General features: G+C 34.2%; 1 protein-coding gene across 1 annotated transcript in view; it reads left to right on the top strand.

The window, feature by feature from the left end:
* The window catches only part of LOC127836001 (uncharacterized), a 40,603-nt gene extending 15,875 nt beyond the window's left edge, over positions 1-24,728 (top strand). Inside the window, exon 3 of the mRNA XM_052362418.1 lies at positions 24,283-24,728. Within this exon, the coding sequence (XP_052218378.1) occupies positions 24,283-24,728 (446 nt within the window). The remainder of the gene's footprint in view (positions 1-24,282) is intronic.
* The last annotated feature ends 1,877 nt before the right edge of the window (positions 24,729-26,605 follow it).

Consider the following 26,605-nt stretch of genomic DNA (forward strand, 5'->3'; position numbering starts at 1 on the left):
GTTTACAGGGGGCATATGTCATCCTATGGTGACAGCTCTTGTTTCTTTTACATTCATTACCAGATCTGTGAGAAACGCAACGCTCTTATTCAATAGAGCATTATATAAAAAAAAAAAAAAAATAATGTTTATCGCTTATTAAATGTAGAATTATTTGTTTATCAGATTAAGCATATACTGATCTGTATAGGGGAGTTTTCACAGATTTTGGCAGATATTGTAAGGGTTGTCATTATTAACCGATTGCCGATCGAATTCATCGGTTAAAATCGCCAGAAAATCGGTTATTTTTCCCGAATCTTTAAAATTGCGATCGGAAGTTTTGATCACGCAAACCGACAATAATTGACGAATAATAAAAGTAGTAAAGTAGAGCTACACCCGGTCATTCAGTCAGTCCGTTTACTCGGCCTTAGAACTACTGTTTTCAATGAATTTCTCAGCGAGTGGCCAATATTGATTTTTCCAGCTGTCAATCAAATTCTTCTTGGTAAGCACGTCAACCAATCAGCGCTCAGGCAGCCGAATACACGCCGACCGCACGTGAAACTGTATCAAATAGCTGTACATTTCACATATTATTACTGACCGTATTTCAACGAATGTAGCACTGTAGAGTGTAATGAACTAGTTTTCTTAGTTAAAGAAAATTTTTCCACATATTAAAAAATGCTCTTCGATTTTCTACCAAGATAAAATCTCATCCTCGTCCCCATTATTGTGAATTATAAAACGGTTCTCAATGCTCTCAAATCGCGTCACGTGATTCACTCATGTTCAACTGGAATTCCCCAATCCCACAATTCAATTTGTATATGCACTTGCGTTAAATGGCGGACAACATTCATCGTCAATATTGGCCGTAATTTGGTTTTGAAAAAAAAGAAATCGTAATAATACTGGATTATCGGGTAATTGATAAAATTGAAACATGCAAAGATATATCAATATAATATGTTTTTACATTGTACAGTATACTAAAAATGTGAAAATCTTAAAATTTTCTGTTCGTTTTAGACATCATTTTAACTTTTTTATGCTCTGAGAATAGCAGTATTTTGTCCCTAAAATGTCTATAATTCGTTTTCGGTCGGGGGGCTTCGCCCCCCTGACCCCCTAACAGAGCCTTGCCCTGGACCTACAAGGGGGCCTAGGCGGCCCCTTGACCCCCAGCCCAATCAGTTACTTTTCCAAAATAATCCTTTGTTTACAATCATAATGACAACCCTGATTGTAGTTTGTCATTAAAAGTTTTATATTGATAAATGCAAACATTTGATCTAGAAAGTTCCAGTAAAAAGTGACCCTTAACTGGGCTCCAACCACTGACCCCTGGAGTAAAAGTCTAACAGTTCCAGTAAAAAAGTGACCCTTAACTGGGCTCAAACCACTGACCCCTGGAGTAAAAGTCTAACACTTAGACCACTCGGCCATCCTTGTTGATATATTGACTGAAGTATTTTATACTTAATATAAGCAATCCTCGTTGTGTCACACAATACAGTACAGGCACCGTGTACTTAAACAAAAACTCCTGACCGCGTTTTAAATGTAAATGTACAAAAAAAAATCATATACTACATGTAGATATTACACGTATGTAAACATGTATGCGTACTTAAAAACGGACAGTACGTAAAGTCGAAAACGTAAATAAAGCGCTTATAAGATCAATACCATTAACTCTTATTGTGTAAATCAATGCAATTGCCCTTTTTAACAACAATTATTGAGTTTCAAAGAAATCAAGAGAGTATTAAATCATTTATTTACTTGTGTCTGAATTAAGTACTGTCCGAATTTACGTATCACATCAGTATGTTAAGACACTTGTGTGCAGTCAGTATACATTATACAATAATTGTTTCAATAATGAATACAGCGTAATGGTAACGATGTGGTTTTATATTTTATTAAGAGGAAATGTCAATACCAAATGATTGGCATGATATCCCAGTACTTTAGTTGAAATTCACAACTAAACTTTTCAGGGAAATTTAATGATCTCAATGTTGTACCCGCTACAATTTTTTATTTACAAATGAATACACCCACGCCAATTTTTATGCGCTTTTTCTGGACAAAGAAATTCATTTATTTCATGTAGAAATTGTAACCTTAAATAGCTGTACACGACGCGTGCAAACCGTGTCAGATGATGTACGCATGTTGCAATATAACTGTCCTGATTGGGCGCTTATTTCATCAAATTTTTAAATAGAATCATATGCCGAAATTTGTTTGATACTTTCAAAAATTGCAAACGTTTGTGTTTATGACTCTTATCGTGTATATTACCCACCCATTATTTGATTTTAAACATGGAAATCGGGCATATATGGGATTATCGAGTAATGGATAAAGATGGGAAAAGTTGCATGTATGCGATTGAGACAGATGACACGTATGTATTGGGGAACCAAGGACTCGGGATAATACGATTACTACAATCAGTTATGAGTTCTCCATGGCTTCAAACTGTTCATTGAATAATCAAACACTCAATTAACACTACTCCATGGCAGGTGCGGTATCCTACAGCTCGGTGCGAACACGGTGTTTAAAAAGACAGAAAACACTGTCATGGGCATGGGTGTGAAATACATTATTAATTATCACTTTTAAATAAAAGGGATCAATTCATTATGTTCCTGTTCAATTATTTAATTTAAAGCGAACACGATGAACACCGCTGTAGATATTATGGGTCCGCGGTGTTCGCCTTATTGCTAACGGCCCCCGCAACATTTGATCTGAACACCAATCGCGGTGTTCAATAGGTAAGCGAACACAGTGAAATGAACACTGCGGCGAGTGGCATTTGTTTAAGTACACGGTGCCTGTACTGTATAACAACACCAACAGAACTCTCTAAATTATTCAATCGTTTCGCGTTGCAACGCATTATAGATGCATATAATGGATATTTTAGAGCATGGTAAATGTTCAGTATTACTGTTTCCTCACAAATATCATAACTTCAACGAACATTTGCGAATCTGAAACAATTTTTGTAAATTGTGTGAATTTGCCAAAACGTAAATATGCCCCTTTAAGAATAAAATGCAACCACTTATTTCATATCAAACATAGGATAATTCAAAGATTGTTAACATACATGTTTGCTCAATACTATGATTTTACAGAAAACCATTTATTGGATTTTTGTGACACTAAAACTGCATTAGGGTGTTGTTAGTTAATTATCTAGATGAAATATAATTATTTATGGCTTAGTGAAATTCGGTTCCTGTCTGTTAAAAAAAAAATATGCAATGAGGCGCAGCAGCTTTTTTTTGGCAATAGGAATACAAAATGACGACTCCAGCAGTCACATTTGTTTACCATAACACACTCATTGTTAAAGTTTATAAACACATGAACACAAATTGTGCTATGATTATTTCTTGGCATGATTTTTGTTTTCAAAAAATGGCTGCCAAATGATGGGGCAGTTTTCTTTAAACATGTGTTGGTAAACCTTGCGAAAAATCCCTGCTCATAATTCTTAAGTTCCATAAAGTCTTAGATAAGCGCCATAGGACCTTTATCGCCCTTGTGTCTTTTCTTGTATAACTTCAAGGCCAGTCAGGCCTAAATGGCCTGGATTAATACTATCAGGTTTTTAGTTTTTTGCTTGTCTTAAATCATGACAATTGTAACACATTGGTCACAGTTCACATGATATGTCTAGTTTTTCATATTAAATTATACAATTGCAATTCTATCCATCTATTAAAGGCTAGTGACCAATTACAGACAGTACCATACTGATCTCTACAGCGTATCTTAAAAGCTGTTTCTTGTGCAAGTATGCTGTCTCATCATGTTTGTTAAAAGTCCTGCTTAACTATTAACACCCTACCAGCTCACATGGTAATTTGTATAATAGATTGTCAAGATACATAATTATGTATCTTTATCATGTGATGGTGAAAGATTTGTGCTTAATAATATTCTACATGTTTTCAAGAGCCAAGAGGCACTTATTCAGAAAGCGGATGCAATCCTAATTAAATGCTTTTCCCACCAATCCACTCTCTAAGTACTTGCAGTCAACAAGGATGTGTGTTGACCCTCGTGTTGTACTGCAGCTGTCTTATCCAGAGGTTTTGACCTAGATTTCTTACCACAATTGTATTCAGCGAGTAAATTAGTGGCAGATATAATTGCGCATGTTTATGTTTTTCGCATGTTCATGTTTTTTGCATCTGCCTTCCATGTCAACATAAGTAGATTTCACACCAACAATTAACAATATCTGCAAGGTGCAGGATGTTAAGTCAATAGTTAGAATTATGGATGCTTGCGTAGCTATGCAATTTCAAAGTGTTTAAGTAATTGCAATATGGAAGCAGTGCTCCAGATTATTATTTGGGAAATAGGGTTTTCATCCATTGACTTTGAAAAATAGGGTGATTTAATTCTTGCAATAGGATGAAATGAGTTATAAGCATGAAATTTACAACATTAATTCCAAATGTTTATGCCCCCCTTCGAAGAAGAGGGGGTATATTGCTTTGCTCATGTCGGTCTGTCTGTCGGACGGTCGGTCTGTCGGTCGGTCCGTCCGTCCACCAGGTGGTTGTCAGATGATAACTCAAGAACGCTTAGGCCTAGGATCATGAAACTTTATAGGTACATTGACCATGACTCGCAGATGACCCCTATTGATTTTGAGGTCACTAGGTCAAAGGTCAAGGTCACGGTGACCCGAAATAGTAAAATGGTTTCCGGATAATAACTCAAGAACGCTTGGGCCTAGGATCATGAAACTTCATGGGTAGATTGATCATGACTCGCAGATGACCCATATTGATTTTGAGGTCACTAGGTCAAAGGTCAAGGTCACGGTGACCCGAAATAGTAAAATGTGTCTGTCTGTCTGTCGGTCCGTCCACCAGGTGGTTGTCAGACGATAACTCAAGAGCGCTTGGGCCTAGGATCATGAAACTTCATAGGTACATTGATCATGACTTGCAGATGACCCCTTTTGATTTTAAGGTCACTAGGTCAAAGGTCAAGGTCACGGTGACCCAAGAACGCATACGCCTAGGATCATGAAAGTTCATGGGTAGATTGATCATGACTCTCAGATGACCTCTATTGATTTCGAGGTCACTAGGTCAAAGGTCAAGGTCACGGTGACATGAAATAGTAAAATGGTTTCCGGATGATAATTCAAGAAGGCATACGCCTAGGATCATTAAACTTCATAGGTAGATTGATCATGACTCGCAGATGACCATTATTGATTTTGAGATCACAAGGTCAAAGGTCAAGGTCACGGTGACCTGAAATAGTAAAATGATTTTCAGATGATAACTCAAGAACGCTTTTACCTAGGATCATGACACTTCATAGGTGCATTGATCGTGACTCGCAGATGACCCCTATTGATTTTCAGGTCACTAGGTCAAAGGTCAAGGTCACAGTGACAAAAAACGTATTCACACAATGGCTGCCAGTACAACGCACAGCCCATATGGGGGGCATGCAGGTTTTACAAACAGCCCTTGTTTCAATGGTTTTCATATCTCGATACAAGCAATCATTTCCCTTTTGCCTTATAAAAATGTCTTGAGCAAACGTTATGGTCTAAATTGTAGTCTTAAGTGAATTTTAACAAATTTAAAATTCAACTGCAATTAACATTATCATTTTTATCTTTGCTTTCATTAATTATCACTCTACCACCACCACCACCTATTTACTATAGACAAAGTATAAAATTAAAGGATGTTTTGGGATAAATCATGTAGCTACACTGCAATAAATAATGGAGTTATTCTGCAATCAAAACCATGAAAATGTTGTAGGGCCTTTTTAACGTCTTTGATTGTGGCCTGGGTCAGCCATCTCACAATTTTGATGCAAGCATTTTACAGTTCAAATATATATTCACAATGTGTTACAAAAAACAGCCTTTCTAAACTGTTTGACATGAACTTTTAAGCTTAACACTGTCAAAAACATACATACATTTTACATTCAAAAGCGCAATATATGTTGCTGTTTTTTGTTTGTATTTCTGATTTTGCAAATTGGGTTTCCTACTCAGGTAACAGGCCATACTTGTTTAAATGCACAAGGCGGAGTGATATAGTTTTGACATAGTTTGTGCGTCAGTTTATCAGTCCGCCTATCAGTCTGTCCATCTGTCTGTCAGTAATGAATAACAAGTTTATAACTGGTGAAACCAGTGTTGTAATGTAAGCACGGCTTATAAACCACACCATTGCATTAAACCATAAGAAAATCGTATAGTAAAACTTGAGATCCTTTGATAAAAAATGTCAGTCTAGATTCACTCTAAAGAAATTACGGTAAGATTAAAGCATGCACTTTTACAAGGGGAATAGCATCGAATAAGAAAGATCATGTGACGACACTGAAAAGGCATAAGTAATTAATGTAGTGATGACCGATAGCGAGACAAGTGCAGCAATTAGGAGTTGATTTTGTATTCTTATCCATTTATAAGTTTAAATATTGTTTGAATCATTTCTTTTCAAATTGATTAAATTGCATTTTTATGAAATGCATTAAAAGGGCCTTTTCACAGATTTTAGTATGTTTGGAAGTTTGTCATTAAATGCTTTATATTGATAAATGTAAATATTGGATCTAAAAAGCTCCAGTAAAAAATCAAGAATAAAATTTAAAATAAGGAAAAAAGTAGCCCGTTACACGGCTCAAAACCGGTGACCCCTTGAGTCCTGTAGTAAAAACCAATTAGACCGCTCAGCCATCCTGTCAAGTGTAGATAAGAGGTGTATATTATACTTTATAAAAGCAATCTTCTAGATTCACAAAATTAAACAACAACAACTGAACTCTCCAAATTATTCAATCGTTTCTCGTTGCAAAGCTTTATAATTTTCAGGTTTTTATGTCCCTCACTATAGTAGTGGGGGACATATTGTTTTTGCCCCGTCTGTTGGTCTGTTGGTCCGTTGGTTGGTCTGTTGGTTGGTTGGTTTGCGCCAACTTTAACATTTTGCAATAACTTTTGCTATTTTTAAGATAGCAGCTTCATATTTGGCATGCATGTGTATCTCATGGAGCTGCACATTTTGAGTGGTGAAAGGTCAAGGTCAAGGTCATCCTTCAAGGTCAGAGGTCAAATATATGTGGCCAAAATCGCTCATTTTATGAATACTTTTGCAATATTGAAGATAGCAACTTGATATTTGGCATGCATGTGTATCTCATGAAGCTGCACATTTTGAGTGGTGAAAGGTCAAGGTCAAGGTCATCCTATAAGGTCAGAGGTCAAATATTTGTGGCCAAAATCACTTATTTTATTAATACTTTTGAAATATTGAAGATAGAAACTTGATATTTGGCATGAATGTGTATCTCATGGAGCTGCACAATTTGAGTGGTGAAAGGTCAAGGTCAAGGTCATCCTACAAGGTCAGAGGTCAAATATATGTGGCCCAAATCGCTTATTTTATTCATACTTTTGCAATATTGAAGATAGCAACTTGATATTTGGCGTGCATGTGTATCTCATGGAGCTGCACATTTTGAGCGGTGAAAGCTCAAGGTCAAGGTCATCCTTCAATGTCAAATATATGGGTCAAAATTGCTCATGTAATGTCACTTCTGCAATATTGAAGCTAGCAATTTTATGTTTGAAATGCATGTGTATCTCATGGAGCTGCACATTTTGAGTGGTGAAGGGTCAAGGTCAAGGTCATCCTACAAGGTCAAACGTCATATAGGGGGACATTGTGTTTCACAAACGCATCTTGTTTATTTGTGAAAAGATGCATATAATGGCTATATTAGACCATGGTTAATGTTCAGTATTATTGTTTCCTCACAAATATAATAAAATAAAACGAAACTTTGCGAATCTGAAACAACTTTTTTCAATTTTGTCAATTTACCAAAACGTGAAAAGATCCTTTTAACATTTCAGACATTGTAAGTATTTATGATTTGTAGGGACTCCTGCAGGCATGTGACATGGAACAATAGTTATTTACAAAGGGTTTAAACTTGGAAACAGTATATGGCTCATATTTTTCACAAGATAACTAAATTCAATGTATTACTAATGTGTCAAACCAAACACTAGACATAACATAGACAACATTTTAGTGTTTGTCAAAAGTATTGACTATGGATCATTGACAATACATGTAGTTAACCTGTCAGAATAATGTTGCTCATATGATATATGATTTTATTTTTTGAAAGCAAAAGTGCCCAGCCAAAGAAAGTATGATAATATTGTACTATATCTATGCATAGAAACATAATTTTACAATTTCTATGTTACTATTGTTTGTAACATTTTGAGGAGATTGTGACTAAAATTTCACACTTTTGATATTTTTGGGACTTTGTTCATGATCTTGCATAAATAAATGTGTTTTCATGACAACACCACACACAAATTGCAACAAATATTGTCCAAGATGACAGTAGCAAAATGCAGATTGACGACGAACATGACGAAGCTATTGGTACAAGTCCTATGATACTTGAGACTGTTGATGACAAAGTCATGCACCGAGCAATGGTGCCCATGAAACACTGGAAACAGTTGTACAAGTTTAAGATGGTGTAGGCAAATTCATTAAAATACCATTGTTCAATTGGTACAATTCACAACTTGATTTTCCCAATTGGAAGATTCTTCGACTCATTTTTTCCCAATCTGATGATTTCATGACGCGAAAAATTCTCAAGGGCATGTGTACCGGACCGCTTCCCAATTGGGTGAAATTAATCACTAAAAGTAGATCACAGTTACAGTACAGATCTAGTAAAGCAAACTCCGACATTAAGATATGGCAAATTAAAACATATTCCAAGAGAATTCATACACATAATTTCACTATAGAAATAAAACTGTTTATCTGAAAAATATTTAGGTCTCGGTAAAATTTGGGTCAATGGATATAAAAACTGGTCAACAGGTTAAAGGTTACGCAAAAATTGTTGAAACTTTAGATGCTACCCTTATGATTTATTGGTCCGAATTTGTATCATAGCAATATCACAAAAACTGTCAATTTTAAGTTAAGTGTATTAAAAACTTAGGTTACCATTTTAATTCTTATAAAAAGCTTATAGACACTATAAATGCTATATTTTGTTTAACTTAGTCAAATTAAACTTTGTTTGAATGGTTAAGGGTCACATGGTTTATGTAGATTTTATAAGTATCAACATACTATGCACCATCAGTGCCCCCAACATGCAAAGCCAATAGGTTTATAATTGTTTATGTTGACTAACATCCTTAATGTTAGTTATGATCCTGAAGTCTAGATTACATTCCACACTCCATGGACCACATCCTTTTAACCCTTTCAGTGCGGGAACCGAATTTTAAAGGCCTTTGCAAACAGTTTGGATCCAAATGAGACGCCACAGAACGTGGCGTCTCATCGGTATCCAAACTGTTTGCTATTCTGCTAGTATTCTGTGAAAAAAAATTGAAGAAAATGCTAATTTTAGAAATTCAGCAGATTACATTTTAGCAGACGACAAATTTCCCAGCATGCAAAGGGTTAAACACTTAGACAGACCAAAAACTTCTTATACATGTTATATTCTGAACGGGCTTGTCACTTAGGTTTTGTAAATTTATGTCTAATGTTGTAAATGCATATTCTCTACAACAGTGGTTTAAATTTGAATGCAATTGTATAAGCTGGTCACAAAAAGAGGTTTACACAATTTGTATAACAAAATGACTGTTAAATATTCTTTGCTTTAGTATATTCCTTGCATCTTGTATTTTGGTCCTCTAAAAATAGATTTAGCTAATGTGGTTATTGGCCTGTCAGCTAAACGACTGAAGGGATCGACTTATTTTTCGTGGGAATTTTACGAGTCAGCTATGTGGTGGGAACGGCTTACTTAGTGCAGGGAAAAATCAATATAGAAGACAGAGGAGTGCAAAACTAAATAAAAGAGGAGTGCAGTATATTGTTTTATGTCGACTTAGTAAGTCATTCCCACGACATAGCTAACTTGTTCCATCGAGTTATTATGTCGTGGGAACAAGATAGAAAAGGAGGATTGCATTTAAAACAAAAAGGAGTAAATGTCACCTCTATGGCAACGTACATTAGAGATCTAGCTAATATATTTTTTAAACCTCAATCAAGTGTCTTAATATCATGCCACTTGAAATAAAAGAGATCCCAGTGGACACAGTTTTATATACCATTTATTGACGCAATATATTTAAAATGTGCTGAAATCATTATGTTATTGATAGTATACTACAGCATTTTTCTATCATGTATAATACCAGAAAAATGAACTTGTTCTGTAATTATATTTCCGCTAGGTTATGTTTTTGTAATGTTCTTGGTGTTGCTAACCCTTTCCCAAATAAGAAGCAAAGTGGAAATGGCTTTTGCAACCATCATACAACCTGAACAGCCTGCGAGTAACTCGCAGGCTCTTCAGGTTTTATGCTGTTTGCTGCTTATCAGTGGCTCATGGTTGGAAATGAAGCCTTTAAAACTTAAAACTAGTAAGAAATGTATTGTATTTAATTTAACTTTCAAATGGACTTCAAATGAGTCAATTTGAAAGTGTATCTAAGTGGTAAAGGGTTAAACTACATTCGGCAGCAATCATCTATACACAACATGTAGTACCTTTTAACATAATATATTATTTGATAAAATTCTAATTTGCTGACTGACATGGACATTACATGTACTTATTTTAATATTTTCATCAATAGTAACTTTGCATAAAACAGGGATACTACATTATGAAGTTAACATTGACTTATCAATGCCAATTTGAAGTTTAAAACACCAAAATTGTAAAATATATAGAAGCTTTTAGTTGAATTTGCTATGATAACATTACAATTGTAAGAATTTAATATTCATCCTCTACATATACACCATCTACGTACTGCAGCAGGAAGATTTTAATACTTAGTCATGTCAGCACACTTTAACCGCTGCTTCAAAACCATTAGTGTTCTTCTTAACAAGGAAAATTATTGACAGCTGGTCTGTTGATAGTGAGAAGTGTTCAACCCTAACTAAGTGATGTCAGAAACATATATAGACTTAGAACAATACCCTCTTTGTGAGTATGCACTTGACAAAGTATTTTGCTTTTATCAAATAAAAACCCCTGTTTAGTCAACAAGTTTCTTTTCAGAAGATTAAATGTGTACACTTTTGATTGTATTATTATAGTGAAACAGCCTATTTACTAATACTAGTATGTTGAATAAAAACCCTGTTCACAGTGCTCTGTTAATTCATACACATATGCACCTAGCTTAAGGTTCATGGGGGGGATAAAATTCATTAAAACTTCGCTTTGGTTTTTCTTCATTGAATGTGGTACAATATGGTCAAACTATATATCATTTTAAAGCTAAAGACGGATAGAATAACATAAACACATTTTTGACAGTCAATATTTGTGTGCTTTATTCATATTTTGGTTTAAAACCAATATATTTTTACACTAATTTACAAAATCTCAATCTAAAGTTAGGAAGGATATGCACTACCTTAAGTGGAATAAATACAAAGCTATATACATATACAAGGTCAAGTTAGCAACATTTCACAGAAAATTATTGTCATAAAACAACAAATGAGTTTTTATTCAACTGCCTTTTTTGGATAAATATCCTAAACAAAGTTCTAAAAATAACTAAAACGTAACTACTTTTTAAAAATCCAGGTATGGTGGATAATAAGAGTCACAATTCTATTTCAAAGGCTTAACAATTGTGTTATTTACCTCTCAACCAAATTGCAAATTTTAAACCATCTCAAATTGAAATAGATTGCAGACGACATTTCAAATTGTAAAGGAATAAAAAGAAATTGGCAAACGATTGATTTTATATTTCTATTCCTTCTACCCATTTTGAAAGCGTGGCCATCGCTGTGATCCGTAGAAAAACGTGCAAAACAAATCGGTCGAAACCACGTGCAGTGGTGAGAAAAACGGGTATGTGTATACACATACCTGAGAAAACACAATACTTATTTTGACAGTTGGGTGGCAACTAGTAAAACAACTTTTAACATTAATCAGCAAGAGATCGCACTAAATAATAGAAATGACCACGTAGAGATATCATCACTTACCTTATTACAAATATTATCCAGCTGAAAATTGTCCCCCACACCTCTTTTTTAGTTTATTTGTATTGTTTTTCTGGAGCCGAAGTGCATCTCAGAGACTATCCATCCAACTTCCGTTGTTTTCACTTTCGTTATTAAAAACTCCGTTTAAAAGAATTATTTCTACTTTTAGATTGTTAAAGCGATGTATTATTATATATTATCTATAGAATAGTATACCGTGATGTATTGAACAGAGTTACGTATCGATCTTTCTATCAGTCTGTAAGCGTACTATTTTATGCGCAATAATATATGTCGTGTGATTCGACAACAATTGTAAACATTGGTGAAATGCTTCTTACATAGTTATTCTTTTGAGTGTTTATGAGGTCTGATCGTGCAGTTTGCAAACATCAACGGAAAGATTACAATCCAATGCATTTGTTATCGTCAACCGTTTGGAATGTCAATTAGGCGATGAGTGAGTTTTTAGCATGTTTCTTTCTATTTTATTGATTTAAAAATGGCCTCCCCCATGGTGATGAAATGACATGTGTTAGAGTTTTGATATTTCTAGATATGTAAACTTTTTTTACTATTTAAGCGTAACTTGCCCTCGTCAATGTCGATATTATTCACTAGTTATATAATTTTCCGCCGAAATACGTGGAATAAACATGATTCAGATTTTTGAAAATAATGTTTATTTTAGTGTTAAAATCGCTTTGTATTTTGATTGATTTTGTGGATGTTATGATACGTTGATGTACAAAATTGGTAGCAGTTTGAAGGAAAAACATCCTTTAAAGCATATATGTATACATTTTCAATGTGGCACTCTTCCTTTAGTCAAATTTGAGTTCAATGCTAGGGGTCCCACATTTTTCAAAATGAAGCCTCTACATGAACCTAAATGTTCTTCTTAGCTAACACTAACACAATGTGTTGACTGTTAGCTTTTGTGATGACATTTTGCCCATTGTTAAACATGCTTTGTCCGTTGTCAAAATTTTACACGGTTAACACACTAGAGATTATTTTTGGTTCCAAATTCATGAAATGCTCACTGATGTCCTGACTCCTGAAGAGGCCCTCCCTGCTGTTCATTGAGAAGAACTGTAAAGTATTTCATTGATTCATAACCAGTGTGTCTAGTTTAAATATTGATGGATATTCTTTTGTCACTGTCACTCTTAACTATCATTTTCCTAAAATATTAGTTTTAACAGCAATTTTCATACCAGTTTAGTGCAAATTTCTTGATTGTTCGATTAATAAATTATGCTGTTTTGAACTGTTTACTGGTTTAAATATTTTATTTCGATTACTGTGTAAAAGTGTTGTGATTGGTCATAGTTCAGTGTTCTTTTGTTTATTTTTAATGTCTAGTGGACATTGTCCACTGACCAAGTTATTTGACCGAGTTCTTCTTGGGATACAGCACTTATTCTAGATCATTAAGATTTTGTTCCCTAAAAAAAGAGTTGATCTTTTTGGCAAGTGCATTATTCATCTGCTTGCTTAAATGTTATGATTGTGTTCAGTCCGTTAATATTTAAGACCTTTCACTGTTAATGATTTAATCAGTAAACTCAAATTGCTTGCCTTTTTTTATGAATATGAAGAATGAGTGTCTCTTTAATTATTGTTCTCCAATCTTCATACATACAGTGTAACTTTAAATAGATAATCGTTGTTAACCAGGTTTTCCGAATTATTGTACTCCAATTTTCATACATACTGTGTAACTATAAATAGATAATCGTTGTTAACGAGGTTTTTCGAAGGAAAAAACTGGTTATTAGATTGACGATTGTTGGCGGGCGGGCTGGCGGGCGGGCGGAACAAGCTTGTCCCGGCCATAACTTTGTCGATCATTGTGAGATTTTAAAATCATTTGAAACATTTGTTCACCATCATTAGACGGTGTGTCGCGCGAAAGAATTACATCTCCAAGGTCAGGGTCACACTTTGAGTTCAAAGGTCAAAAATGGCTATTAATGGGCTTGTCTGGGCCATAACTATGTCATTTATTGTGAGATTTAAAATCATTTGGCACATTTGTTCACCATCATGGGACGGTGTGTCGCACGAAAAAATTACGTCAATATCTCCAAGGTCAAGGTCACCACGACTTAAATAAGATTTATTTTGAAATATATGGCATTAATTATAAACAATCAGTTCAGTTTGAGTTGTCTCCCTTTATCATATTTTTTTCACATTGAAAACCTGATTTTGTGACAATTTTGTCCCTTGTTGTATTGTAGTTTTATTTGAAGAAATATTACATTTTAAATTTAAACTGCACATCTAGGGGAAGTTTCATTTATTGCATGTCTATATGAGCTTTTGTAAGTATTGTAAACATTGTAACAAAAGAAGTCATTGTCTTTTATGATTTACTTTTTAATTCAGTAATATGGTTCAAATGATGTCTGCACAACACAAGGAGCAGGTGTCTAGATAATGTTCTTAAACTATTTTATCACATGCTATACCCTGTTTCCAATGTAATACAACCATTACATATTTTTGTATATGACACATGTGTTATACAACATTTTTAAGCGTTTTCATGGGCTTAGTTTTTGTTTATTGACCAATTGCCTTTTGTTATTTTGCTTTGTAAAAGCCGAGGCATTCCAAATGACGTCAGGAAATTTAAACAATATTCAAGATTTATCATTATGTTTGCATAAATATTTATTTAATTTTCTCATTTAAAAGCATGTGATAAAACAGATCTGACACTCGTTGTCATATCATACCATATTTTATTAAACTCGTCCAGGAAATTTGTTAGTAAGGTCGCCAAAGGCTCGCTTACTAACAAAATTCCAGAACTCGTTTAATAAAATATGGTATGATATGACAACTCGTGCCAGATCCTATATAACTAAAAAATTCAAATAAGAAATAGATTACACGTGGTAGGAAATTAATCGTGGTAAAAGGTGAACATTCTCAAAAGAGCAATATCTTTTTATCCCCTATTTTTTAGAACTGTCTGCAAAAACGTCGTAAAATCCATTTATTGTTTGGAAATTAGTTAAAGAGTCAGCTTGTGTAATAAATCCTTATATAATAATAATATTGCTTGTATTCATAACAATCCTTTAATAAACCAACAATATCTTTGCACCCCAAACATAAAGATTTGTTTAAAATTGAAAAAGTTATTTTTGGAAAAATATTTAGCACCATGGCCATCAGCCTTAAATAATGTAATGTATTGTATAATAAGACTTGAAAACAGTATTGTTATAATGGGGAAATTATATGCTTCTTTATAGTGTTATTTTTACAGAATGTTAATTTTTTTGTTGAGATTGATTATAGCAGTAGACAAAGCATACTATTCAGTACCTATTCATATTAAATGTAAGGAAATAATACTTGGTATTACAAATACAACAAGATGTGTTTGTGAAACACTATGTCCCCCCCCCCTATATTAGACCTTTGACCTTGAAGGTTTCTCTTGACCTTTCACCACTCAAAATGTGCAGCTCTATGAGATACACATGCATACCAAATATCAAGTTGCTATCTTCAATATTGCAAAAGTTATGGCAAATGTTAAAGTTTGACGCAAACAAACAAACAAACTGACAGGGCAAACACAATATATATAGACTGGGGGGAATAAACATTAATTATATAAACCAGGGCTTAACACTTAACTTTTTTTTTCAACTAGCCCATTCGGGCTAGTAAATGCAGAAAATCTTTACGCCATTTCGGGAGAAATTTCCTTGTTTTTTACTCCCCCTAATACTTTCTATTACTTTCCTCCTTCCCTTTTCTTTTCTTATCCGAGGAACCCCCATCCCCACCCGTAAAGCCAAACTTAAACAACGACAAAATGTTAAAACCTTTTTTTACATAGATTGCCGTGGTTGCTGTCTGACGACAAATGGTAAGTGAATCTTAGGTGTCGCAAAATAACGTGTTAGGTAGTCGTAACAATTGTACAGGGTTAACTCTCTACTAAAAGCCGGGATCAACCATTAATATTAGTTTTGTTTATTGAATTGCATAAAAAAGATTGTCAAAACACTTCTAATCGATCAAACAAATTAAAATTATTTAAAATTGGTAAATAACTAATAATTTTACAGTAACTTTGTGTTAATGTCGAGTTTTATACCTTCATTGATCCCGGACGATCCTGGGTGATCCCGGCTTTTAGTTTAAAACTTATTTTTATTGAGAAAACACGTCACTTCGAGGAAACCAATCAAAACCCGTATCTAGCGGAATTATGTTTAAAAATAGGTACTGACGTATTTTACCAGGAAAATCGCCGGGGATTTTTTGAATTGTCGGCCTCTTTTTGATTGCAATCAGGGGGTTCCAAATATATTTCGAGATACGATCCGTTTTTTGTCTCCATCTTCACTCTGGGATTTAATTGTCATCTGATCATACTGTATTAAGATTTCTGCATCTTTGAAAAGCTTATTTGAAACACAGTTTATTGATATATATATATATATAGAACACATAATCCCGCCCAAAATACACACGACCGGTCGAGCATTTTCCTGGGACATTGGCTAGCCCAGACCTAGGTACAGGCAGTGAATGTCTTTCGGACGTGCCTTAGTGTTAAGCCCTGTAAACACATTGTGGCTAGAGATTGACGGTATATATTTTATTGTCAGAGGAAATTAAAAAGACCTACACAGTATAGATTTGTAAATAGTATTAAACACAGATTTGACATACCGGTATACACAATACAATTAAAGCAGATGAACAATTACGGGTCTGGTCAGTTTGTTAAAATATTTACTTATGTCTCCCATAATGATATAACAAATCATAACATATTAGATAAATTAATTAAGCATGTTCTAATTACTTTTCTTACATGCAACATTTTTATTTATAAATGCTATACATACTTATGTTCAAACTTAATTTAATGTGTATGTGAAAAGGTAGTTTTTTGTACAATTCTTGAAATACAAATTAGATTTTTACAGTAATGGTAGTAGACAATTATATTTATGAACTCATCAAGAAGCTGCACATGAAATACTCTGTATATAAAATACCAAACTAATATATAAAATACATATTACTATATGCAATGCTCGTATGTATGTAATGTTCTAAAGAGAAAACAAAATTTCAAAAACATTAAAAAATAACTTTCATGTTCATCTTGTTGCAAAATAAACTCCATTATTGTGATTCAAATGTAGAATGTTAATAATAGTAAAGTTAAAATTCCTGAGCTCCAACTGGGGATTGAACCACGGTCTTCTAAGTGGTAACCAGAAACTCTAGCTGCATCGCTAAGCAGCTAGCTAAACAGCAAGGCTGTTGAAAATTGCTTAATTTAAGTACAATATAAGATATATATTTTACAACACTTTATTTCACTCCTTTACTAATATCATCATTGTTGACGGTCAAAGTGTATCTCGAAAGTGAATGAAAATATGACCAAAAAAATTACCGGTACTTGCACATTGGTATATACTCATTCCAAGTCATAGGTGGCGTGTGAATTAATGATATTAATTAACATCATTTTGAAAAAAAATCAAATTATAACGAAATGTCAACTCTTCTGAAAAGAATATGTCACTATTAAATATATATATCGTTATAATTTCGTTATTTTTCATTCAAACTGTGTTCCAAACAAGATGCTTATTTGTTGAAATCATAATTGTATGTCCCAATTTGTGTTATAATTCATCATGATTTAAGACAACCAATGTTTTAAAGTTCTGGATGGGGTTGTAGAAATTAACGCTGATTTGTTCATGCTGTAGTAAAACTCTTTGTTGAGGTAAATTCTCATTTTGAAGATTCTTTAGGTCGACAAAGTTTGGCATGATACCGTCTGGGAAGTGGTCTGAAAAAACCTGTCTATAAAACATTGGAATATAATTCTTCTGGCTATTTGCTCTTTCCCAGTCTGTTTTTGTATAATTACTATATTAGTCCTTTAGTTTTTTTTTCAGAAAATGTACTGACTCTGCTTATAAAATTGTGGCATTCAAAGATGCAGCAGTAGTATTTTTCTAGTGTTTATATTGAAACCAGAAGTAGGTATACCGTCCGGCACGAACGACAACTCTGTCAAGACGGAATTATGAAAATCCGGAATTACTCAATTGCAACAAATTAAGCAACTTTATTCATTGAAATTTAGAAACCTTATATTATGATCCTGCTTATAAATTCATGTTGGGTTGTTGGCTGAATTCATGGTAAATTTAAAGAGTATTACTCTTAATACGCAAATGATTTTCTTTCTATAAATTTAGATCGATGTATGCTTTTAAAGTGGCACTGTGGATTGCACTTGGTATTGGTCTGGCCAAAGCTCAAGTCAATTTTACTGATGTAGAAATATTTGTTCCTCTAAATAACTTAAATCATGTGCAATCTGTACAATCCATTTAAGATCAACATTTTGGTAATGGGGTCATAGTGATAATTATAGCTTTTGAACTAATTGCACGTTTACAGATAGTTAAATAATTTCAATATTACTAATAGATTTTTTCTTGCATATAACTGAAGTGGGGGCCAGAGTTATTGGTGTGAAATAGTGATTTTATTGAATATGCAAGTTCAAATAAAGTGTCATAATTTCAATATTGAGGAACACTTAAGTTATTTAAAAAGTGTTTGGCAAAGAGTTGGTCAAACGTGGTCCATCTTTGATAATAATGAGGTTCTCAAGTACATTTTTAGCTCATCTGAGCACAAGCTCACCTTGTGATCGCCTTGTCTGTTGTGTGTTTCGCGTCGTGCGGCGTAAATATTTGCATTGTTTACACTCTAGAGGTTACATGTATTGTCCGATCTGCATGAAATTTGGTAAGAAGATTTGTCCTAATGTCAACTTGGGCGAATTCGATAATGTTTCTGGTTGGTTGAAAAACATGGCATCCATTGGGCTGGGCATTTTACCTTAAATGGCTATATTAAAACCTTGGTAACACTCTTGAGGCCACATTTATTGTCCTATCTTTATGAACCTTGGTCAGAAGAATAGTCCCAATGATATCTTGGATGAGTTCAAAAATGGTTCTGGTTGGTTGAAAAACATGGCCACCAGGGTTGCGGCATTTTTCATAATACATGTATGGCTGTAGTAAAAACTTGTTAACACTCCAAACGTCACATTTATTGTCCAATCTTCATGAAACTAATCAGAATATTTGATATACTGGATGAGTTAGAAAGATGGATTTGGTTGGCATTTTTCCTAATGTGGCTATATATTTCTTTCGTAAAACCTTGATAACACTGTAAAGGCCACATTTAATGTCTGATCTGCATGAAACTTTGTTAGAATTTTTTTCGCAATGATATCTTGGTCAAGTTCCAAAATGGTTCCGGTTTTTTAAAAAACATGGCTGCCAGTGGGCAGGACATTTTTCCTTATAATTATGGTTTTGGTAAAAACTTGTTTACACTCTTATGGTCACAGTTAATGTCCAATCTTCATGAAACTTGGTCAGATTTGTTTTAATGATATCTTGGATGAGTTTTAAAAATGGTTCTGGTCTGTTGAAAAACATGGCCACAAGGGGAGCTTGCAATTTATCCTTATATGGCTATATTAAAATCTTGTTAGCACTATTAAAGTTACATTTATAGTTCACTCTTCATGAAACTTGGGCTGGACAGAACATGTCAGTTCCTTTGTATCTGAGGTATGCTAATTTAGGCTTTGCAGACCATCTTGTTTGTTATAATCTGTGGATTTTCAATATGTTTGAGTATTTTAAATAAGAAGTATGTGACCGATAATGATTAGTTTTTATAATTATATTGATAACATGAACTATTAATCCATTATTGGTCCTTAATTGTTATCGTAATTAGTGTAACTAACTAACTTTTGTTTTACTAAGTTGCTTTACAAATTAATTGAATTTATGTCACTTTCAAATGACTTTGAAACTTTAAATTTAAATTTAAAAAGATATTTTATCATACAAAAAGCAGCCATTAGTGTTTAAGTGCAAGTATAGTTCTTCAATAGGTCTTTCATACAAAGCTATCGGTGCTTCTATGATCCTGTCATTGAGGATTAAAGAAACGTACTTGGTGAGAGCCGTTACGCCTTGAATATATTAAACATGATATCTCTCCCCCGTGAATTCTGTTCAGATAAATGGCCATGCAAGCTCAATATAAGATATATTATACCTATTAAAAGGTTACTAAAATGAAATTAACTTTCAAATTAAAAATAATTGACCAGTCGCCAAATACGCGATTGCACCGCCCACTGAGTTGTGTTTTCATAAAACGCTTTATCCATTACTCCGACAGTCTTTGTTTGTCGTACACTGTGGCCGCAATAAACGAAATCTGATTGAGTATTGCTTGAGTTTGATTGACAGCTGGCGAATGGTCAATTGTGTGTATATGCCCCAAATAGAGTGGCATATCGCAGTCTCACTGTTCACCGTCAGTCTGTCTGTCTGTCAGTCTGTCTGTCTGGAATCGGTTTTAAACTACTGTGAAACCATTTATTTTTGACAAGCACAAAATTTCGTCATTTTTAGCTCATCTATTTTTTGAAAAAAAAATATGAGCTATTGTCATCACCTTGGCGTCGGCGTCGGCGTCTGCGTCGGCGTCGGCGTCCGGTTAAGTTTTGCGTTTAGGTCCACTTTTCTCAGAAAGTATCAATGCTATTGCATTCAAACTTGATACACTTACTTACTATCATGAGGGGACTGGGCAGGCAAAGTTAGCTAACTCTGGCGTGCATTTTAACTGAATTATGTGCCCTTTTTATACTTAGAAAATTGATAATTTTCGTTAAGTTTTGCGTTTAGGTCCACTTTTTTCAGAAAGTATCAAGGCTATTGCATTCAAACTTGGTACACTTACTTTCTATCATGAGGGGACTGGGCTGGCAAAGTTAGATAACTCTGGCGTGCATTTTGACAGAATTATGTGCCCTTTTTATACTTAGAAAATTGAAAATTTTGGTTAAGTTTTGTGTTTAGGTCCATTTTATTCCTTAAGTATCAAAGCTATTGCTTTCATACTTGCAACACTTACTAACTATCATAAGGGGACTATGCAGGCAAAGTAATGTAACTCTGACTGGCATTTTGACAGAATTATGTGCCCTTTTTATACTTAGAAAATTGAAAATTTGGTTAAGTTTTGTGTTTAGGTCCACTTTATTCCTACAGTATCAAGGCTATTGCTTTCAAACTTCAAATACTTTCATGCTATCATGATGTTTCTGTACCTGGCAAGTTGAATTTGACCTTGACCTTTGAATGACCTTCACTCTCAAGGTCAAATTATTAAAATTTGCTAAAATGCCATAACTTCTTTATTTATGATTAGATTTGATTGATACTTTGACAAAACTACTCTTACCTGACATACCACAAAAGACTCCACCCAAACCATCCCCGTGCCCCCCCCCCCCGAATCCCCCCCCCCTATATTTTTTTTTTTTTTTAAGATCATCTCACAAATGACGACCACACCCTCACACTATACCCCCCACCCCCCCCCCCAAATTTTTTTTTTTAACGGTTAAAAAACAACTATTTTTTTTTATTATTTTATGTTTGAAATACCGTCCAACCATCGCACCCAAGAATCCCCCCCACCCCCCACCCTTTCCCCACCCGAATCCCCCCCCTAATTTTTTTTTTGTAAGATCATCTCACAAATTACCACCACATCCTCACACTGTACCCCCCCCCCACCTCACCCTCCCCCCAATTTTTTTTTAACGGTAAAAAAAACACAAATATTTATTTTTATTATTTTATGTTTGAAATACCGCCCCCCCCCCCACACCCCCACACTATACATCCCTCTTCACTCCACCCCTCTCTCCTTTGTGATTGAAAATGAGAGTCCGTTCACCTTTAAAAAGAAAATAGATGAGCGGTCTGCACCCGCAAGGCGGTGCTCTTGTTTATCATCTGACACAAATCTTTTTTTGTTTGTTTTCACATGAAATTCCAATATAAATTCAGGGGGTTTCTGCTATTTAAAAAAGGCCGTAAAACGGACCTGATCTCAAAGCAAACGGGCCCGATCCCAAACCGAAATTATTAATAAAAAAAAACAATATTTAAAAAAAATTCAAGCCTCCGGATCGAAAGATCGGGGGTATATTGTTTTTGGCCTGTCTGTCTGTCTGTCATTCATTCATTGTGTGTGTCCCAAAACTTTGACCTTGGTTAAAGTTTTGCAATAACTTATGCATTATTAAAGATAGCAACTTGATATTTGGCATGCATGTGTATCTCATGGAGCTGCACATTAGAGTGGTGAAAGATCAAGGTCATCCTTTAAGAAGTGATTTTTTTCACCCAATTGGGAACGGGTCCGGTACCCATTCCATTGGGAATTTTTCGCGTCGTGAAATCACCAAATTGGGAAAAAACGAGTCGCGAAGTCTTTTAATTGGGAAAAATCAAGTTGTGAATTGTACCAATAAAGAATGGTATTTTAATGACTTTGTTTATTTTTCGTCAGCTTTAAATGACACGGGAAAGCAGCATAAACTTTTATTCACAGTCTTGAACAAACAGCAACATGCTATCGGAACACAGATGGTGTTGTAATTAGTTATATTATTTTACCTTTTAAATTGCTGAATACAAGATATGCATTATGAATCCTGCTGCTCTAATTCTCTTTATTGTAAATTAAATCAACAATCAACTATAAAGAAAACAACACAATAAACAATTAACCCTATTACGGCATTCAAATGTACATGAAAGTGCTTACAGTGTTGTTGTTTTTTTAAACCAAGGTGGGTATCCGGCCCCATTCCCAATGGAAAAAGAAAATATTTGTCCCAAATGGCACTCAAAAATTCTAAATTGAGGATTTAAAAAAAACCGGAAATTGGGACAGGTCCGGTTTATTTTACGGGTCCGTAGGTCATTGGGAACGAGTCCGTCCAAAGAAGGAAAAAAACAACACTAATAAGGTCAAATATATGGCTTCAAAGCGGCGCAATAGCGAGCATTGTGTTTCTGACAGACACATCTCTTGTTTTTTTTTAATTAATGACTTAATACTTATGATTATTAGACCATATATCTCAATTTTATTTTTTAAACAACGTTCCAAATATATAACTATAATTTATAAGGTTTGTTTCAAAAAATGGCCAAAAAGACCTGTTGAGTCAATACATGTATTTGTTGATAAAACATTTCCAATTTTGTGTATAAAAAATTACAAACTTTGCCACTTTTATTGATTAAAAAATCCCAATATGACCAGACTCCTTTTTCCAAAATGGCTAAAAAACGCCCTGAAATTAGTTCAGAGTGGGCGTCACTTACATGATTAAAAATTGCAGGTAAGCATGATAATCTTAAATGTGGGCAAATCAAAAATTATGTTATCCATCACAGACATGATAATTTTTAAATAAGCGGAGTTTATAAAAGTGCTATCGGTTAGGGTATAATAATATTAGAAAATATTAGGCCATCATCTCATATGCAATGGTCTGAAAGTAGAATAATTGGCTGACATATCACTAACACAGATGTGTGTATCTTAAATAGTTGTTAATATTTCTGCCAATCTGCCAATAGCACGCTTCAATTTAAACCAGCTATTTGCCCAAATTATTTTGCATACAAATATTCCAGTTCTTTTTCCTGCAAGTCATCTTGTCTACAAAGCATCTTGTTTACCAGTAAGACTTGGATTGTCAATGCGATAGTTTTTTTTCTCCATTTTGTTTGTGGAAATCACACAGAGATTAGGTATTTCAAGTGTATGCCATTCCTTGAGAATGGACTTTTGGAATGTACAATTGCTTTTACTGCCTCAATTGTGTCTGATTGTAGCATTGCTTATAATACTTTTCTGTATATCATAGATAAGCAAAAAATGCAGAACATGCACATTTGCAATACTCTAATAATCATTCCACTGGAAATTGCATTTGAATGTCTGTATGCATGTTTTCTTTAGTAACCTTTATCAAACTTCAGTCCAGCCTAAAGATGTGGAGTTAAGGGCATTCAACCAATCATCATCATTTCCAATGGAAATTCTCAACGACATTGGAACAGTAGCCACCAATATGGCTCACTTTATGATTGGTTAGGTGATTAAACTCACCTGCAAGGGAAATTGCACTTCAATGTCTTTATGCATGTTTTCTTTAGTAACCTTTATCAAACTTCAGTCCAGCCAAAAGATGTGGATTTTAAGGCATTTAACCAGTCAGCTTTATTTCCAATGGAAATCCAAAGCGACATTGGAACGGCCACCAATATGGCTCACTTTATGATTGGTCAGGTGGTTAAACTCACCTGCAAGGCAAATCTTGGTACACGCAGCAATGGACTCATCTACTGGAGAAAGAGTAATATCGTAACTGGGAGTGGAATGGCCAACTACATTCCCAACAATAATGAACGTGAAGAGGGTCAAGTTGTGGCCAATGGTTGCCAGTTTGAGAAAACAGACAGCATCATGTACAACATGACTGACCAGGATGCGATCAGAACATCCAGTTATCCACTTCAGTTCCAGTGCTACATAAGTGTTCCTGGCTCTAATCTTGCTCTTCCTGATGCAACAGCTAAAAACTTCTTCATCAAAGTCCGTAAGTATCATTCTTGTTTCTGATTACATTTATCCTATCTTGCATGCTTCCAAATCTGTCTGAATGAAAGAACACAATCTCAAAGAAAATTGAACGCATGTACGCTGCATTGCAATAATTAGTAAACTGCTTAGATTTTCATTTATAATTTATTTTGTGAAATGCTGCACAAGTAAAATATCTTTGCACGTAAAGCTTATTTTTACTATGAATCTAAACCTGAGATCACATTCTTAAATCTTTTATGGTGAGATCAGTCAGTTTAGTTGGTCAGAGTTGGTCATTATTGTGATCTGCTTGAGCTCATCAGTTAACAATGTGCTCGTGTTTAGATTTTGTGATTGTCTTTACTGCGTCATTGTAAATTGTCTTGCGGGTTAAAGTTTGGACACCGAGGTACATTGTATAAATCACTACCCTTATATTTATACTGTTTTATATACTTTATTCGCCAGAAGAAAGTATTGGCTCTAATTGTAAAACATGAAAAGTCTGGCATGCAAAACTACTAGTGTTGATGGATAAGATTGTACTTGTATGATTTCAGATGATGTAAATGACCCAACCACAGTTGGCTTGAAAACAGCAGGTAAACTAATAATAGATTGCCTCAATAATCAAAACTATCATTTCCTAAGAGAATGTAACAATCTTATGTACAACCTCTGTCAAAAAGTCCCACATTTGCATTGAATAACAATTGCATATTTGGCTACAGTTAAGAAAATATGATACAACTATATTAATTTATTATGAAATAAGTATCAAGCTTTTCTTTTGAAATATATGTTTTCATGTTACATTCCTTTTATATTATGTTTAAACCTATTTATATATGTATATATTGTATGAAAAGCCCAATATTTATTGAGACGCTGTGAAGTCCATTTTCTGGCTGGAATACACATGTGATCTTTTGATTAACACTTGCGAATGCTTCTATTAGGGGAATTGACCTTATGATCAATGTTATTAGTGTATTAATATTGTATAACGTAATAAACGACAACTATACTGTATCAGCACACAAAAACGTTTGCTTTGCAGCAGTTATAACTGCATATGAAACAACGGATCATGTTGATCCCAGTATTAACTTTCATCAAATTCCTTTTAAAGGGGCCTTTTCACAGATTTTGGCATTTTTTAATTCATTCATTAAATGCTTTATATTGATAAATGTAAACATTGGATCGTAAAGGCTTCAGTAACAAATCAAGAATAAAATTAAAAAAAGGAAAAGAACATTGCCCGGAGCAGGTTTCGAACCAGTGACCCCTGGAGTCCTGCCAGAGTCCTGAAGTAAAAACGCTTTAGCCTACTGAGCTATTCCGCCGAGTACACATACTTGACGTATTTTATACCGTATATAAGCAATCTTCGTAGTTTCACAAAATTTAACGACAAAAAAAGAACTATCCAAATTATTCAATCGTTTTGCGTTGCAACGCTTTATAATTTTTAGGTTTTAAAATCGTCAAAAGATGCATATAATGGCTATATTAGACCATGGTAAATGTTCAGTATTACTGTTTCCTCACAAATATCATAACTAAAACGAAAATTTGCGAATCTGAAACAACTTTTTTCAATTTTGTCAATTTACCAAAGCGTGAAAAGATCCCTTTAATGCATGTTTATTGATAGATTTTGGGCTTCATTACGTATTTACTTATGTTTCAAGATAATTTCAACAGTTCAAGTTTAATTTTTTTTAAATGCCCATTAAATATAATTTAAATGGCCATAACATAAGACGCTTGTGTTGGGAATGATTTCTAGCAAAAGTATACAAGAACAATATTTGATTTCATATTCTTTTAAAACATCATTAATGTGTTCGTTATTTGTTCACTGAATATATAAGGTAAATAATGATCAAGGTAAGACGCGCACGTAT

Source organism: Dreissena polymorpha, chromosome 6, assembly GCF_020536995.1.
Source record: "Dreissena polymorpha isolate Duluth1 chromosome 6, UMN_Dpol_1.0, whole genome shotgun sequence".
Classification (NCBI taxonomy): domain Eukaryota; kingdom Metazoa; phylum Mollusca; class Bivalvia; order Myida; family Dreissenidae; genus Dreissena; species Dreissena polymorpha.